This window comes from Propithecus coquereli, unplaced genomic scaffold, assembly GCF_000956105.1.
Source record: "Propithecus coquereli isolate 6110/MARCELLA unplaced genomic scaffold, Pcoq_1.0 Scaffold758, whole genome shotgun sequence".
Classification (NCBI taxonomy): Eukaryota; Metazoa; Chordata; class Mammalia; order Primates; family Indriidae; genus Propithecus; species Propithecus coquereli.
Genome location: NW_012153707.1, coordinates 200337 through 201895, shown reverse-complemented (window position 1 = coordinate 201895; position 1559 = coordinate 200337). Strand labels below are relative to the sequence as shown.

At 70.8% G+C, this 1559-nt stretch overlaps 2 protein-coding genes across 2 annotated transcripts in view; one reads left to right on the top strand and one right to left on the bottom strand.

Moving 5' to 3' along the window:
- The window catches only part of CHCHD4 (coiled-coil-helix-coiled-coil-helix domain containing 4), an 8250-nt gene extending 7599 nt beyond the window's left edge, over positions 1–651 (bottom strand). The window contains exon 1 of the mRNA XM_012662212.1: positions 522–651. Within this exon, the coding sequence (XP_012517666.1) occupies positions 522–543 (22 nt within the window). The 5' untranslated portion in view covers positions 544–651. The remainder of the gene's footprint in view (positions 1–521) is intronic.
- A 262-nt stretch (positions 652–913) lies between these two features.
- Positions 914–1559, top strand: part of TMEM43 (transmembrane protein 43) — an 18707-nt gene continuing 18061 nt past the window's right edge. The window contains exon 1 of the mRNA XM_012662214.1: positions 914–1095. Within this exon, the coding sequence (XP_012517668.1) occupies positions 1084–1095 (12 nt within the window). The 5' untranslated portion in view covers positions 914–1083. The remainder of the gene's footprint in view (positions 1096–1559) is intronic.

Sequence of the window (1559 nt, the reverse complement as noted above, 5' to 3'; positions counted from 1 at the left end):
TGGAATTAATGGCTGCAATTAAACTGGGAGTTTCCACCAACGGACTCCCGGGCGGGTCCCAGCTCTCTCCGTAGACTGGTGCGCACCGCCCGCCTCCCTGCCCCAGAGAAGGTGCTTCGAGAACCCCACGGAATGAATGGAGCCACACGTCCCGTTTCACGAACGCGGACCCGGGGCCCGGGAGCCGGTGGGCGGCGGCGCGCGGAGCGCCCGAGCCGCTGTGCGGAGCGGGCAACAGGGAAACGGGGCGAGGGCGCGCGGAGCGGAAACGCGCGGCGGCGGCGGCGGCGGCGGCGATGACGCACGAGCACGAACCTCAAACCGCGAGCGGGACGCGCCGCCCTTCCCGGGCCCGGGTCACGCGGCCCCCACGTGCGCGCCCCGCAGGGGCCGGGGTTCGAGCCTCACGGTGACCTTGGCCCGGCCGCGGCCACTCAGAGCCTCGGCCGGCTCGTCCGCAAAGCGGGGCGGCGACCCCGCAGGCCCCCGTCGGCCGGTCTCCATGGCGGCCCGCCCCCTACCTTCCTGCCGGCAGTAGGACATGGCTGAGCCGACGCTTGCACCTCTCGGAAGCGGCGGCGGCGGCGGCGGCGGCTTCACGCCGTGACCTCCCTCTGCTCGGGCGAGGCGAGCACCTCCGAGGACCGCGCGGAGCCGCCCCTTCAGGTCTGCCCGCCGCGCGCCTGCCTCCGCGCCCCGCCAACCGCGGCCCGGCCCCCTCAGCCGAAAACTACACTTCCCAGCAGGCCGCGCGCCCCTCGGCCGCTCTCCGGGCAGTAGGAACTACATTTCCCAGAAAGCCTTGCAGCGCGCAGGCGCATCGGTGAGATCCGGCGCGTGCTGAAACTTCGCGGCGACGGCGCCTGACCCTGGACTCCATTTTCCAGGAGGCCTTGCGGTGCGCGTGCGCGGGGAAGCTGAGGTGCCCGCGGGGCGGCAACCGAGTAGCAAGTGCGTGCTGGTCCTGGGCTCCGCCCGCATTTTCGGAGCGCTGGGGCGAGAAGCCGCCGGACTCCACGCTGCGGTCGTCAACCCGCTTGCGAGCCGGACCGAGCGAGGCGGCAGCCGCAAGCCGGTGCCAGCATGGCCGCGAACGTGAGTGTCCCCCGGTCCGCCGGGCCACACCCCGACCTCCCCGTCACCCCGGGCCTCCTCCTCGCCCGAGCGGCGCCGCGGTCCCGTTTGCCGTCCGACCGCGTCCCGTGGCGGGCCCCGACCTCCCTCCGGGCGTCCGTGTCACCCGTGAGCTCCCCGCCGCGGGGATGCGGAAGCCGCGGGAGGAAGGGCCCGGGCTGGGCCGGGAGTGAAGGCGGCGGGGTTAGGGTTAGGGTTGGGGTTGGGGTTAGGTTAGGATTAAGGTTACGGGTTAGGGTTAGGGGTTAGGGTTGGGGTTGGGGTTAGGTTAGGATTCAGGTTAGGGGTTGGGGTTAGGGTTAGGGTTAGGGGTTAGGATTAGGGTGAGGGGTTAGGGTTAGGGGTTAGGATTAGGGTTAGGGGTTAGGTTTAGGGTTAGGGTGAGGGGTTAGGGTTAGGGGTTAGGATTAGGGTTAGGGGTTAGG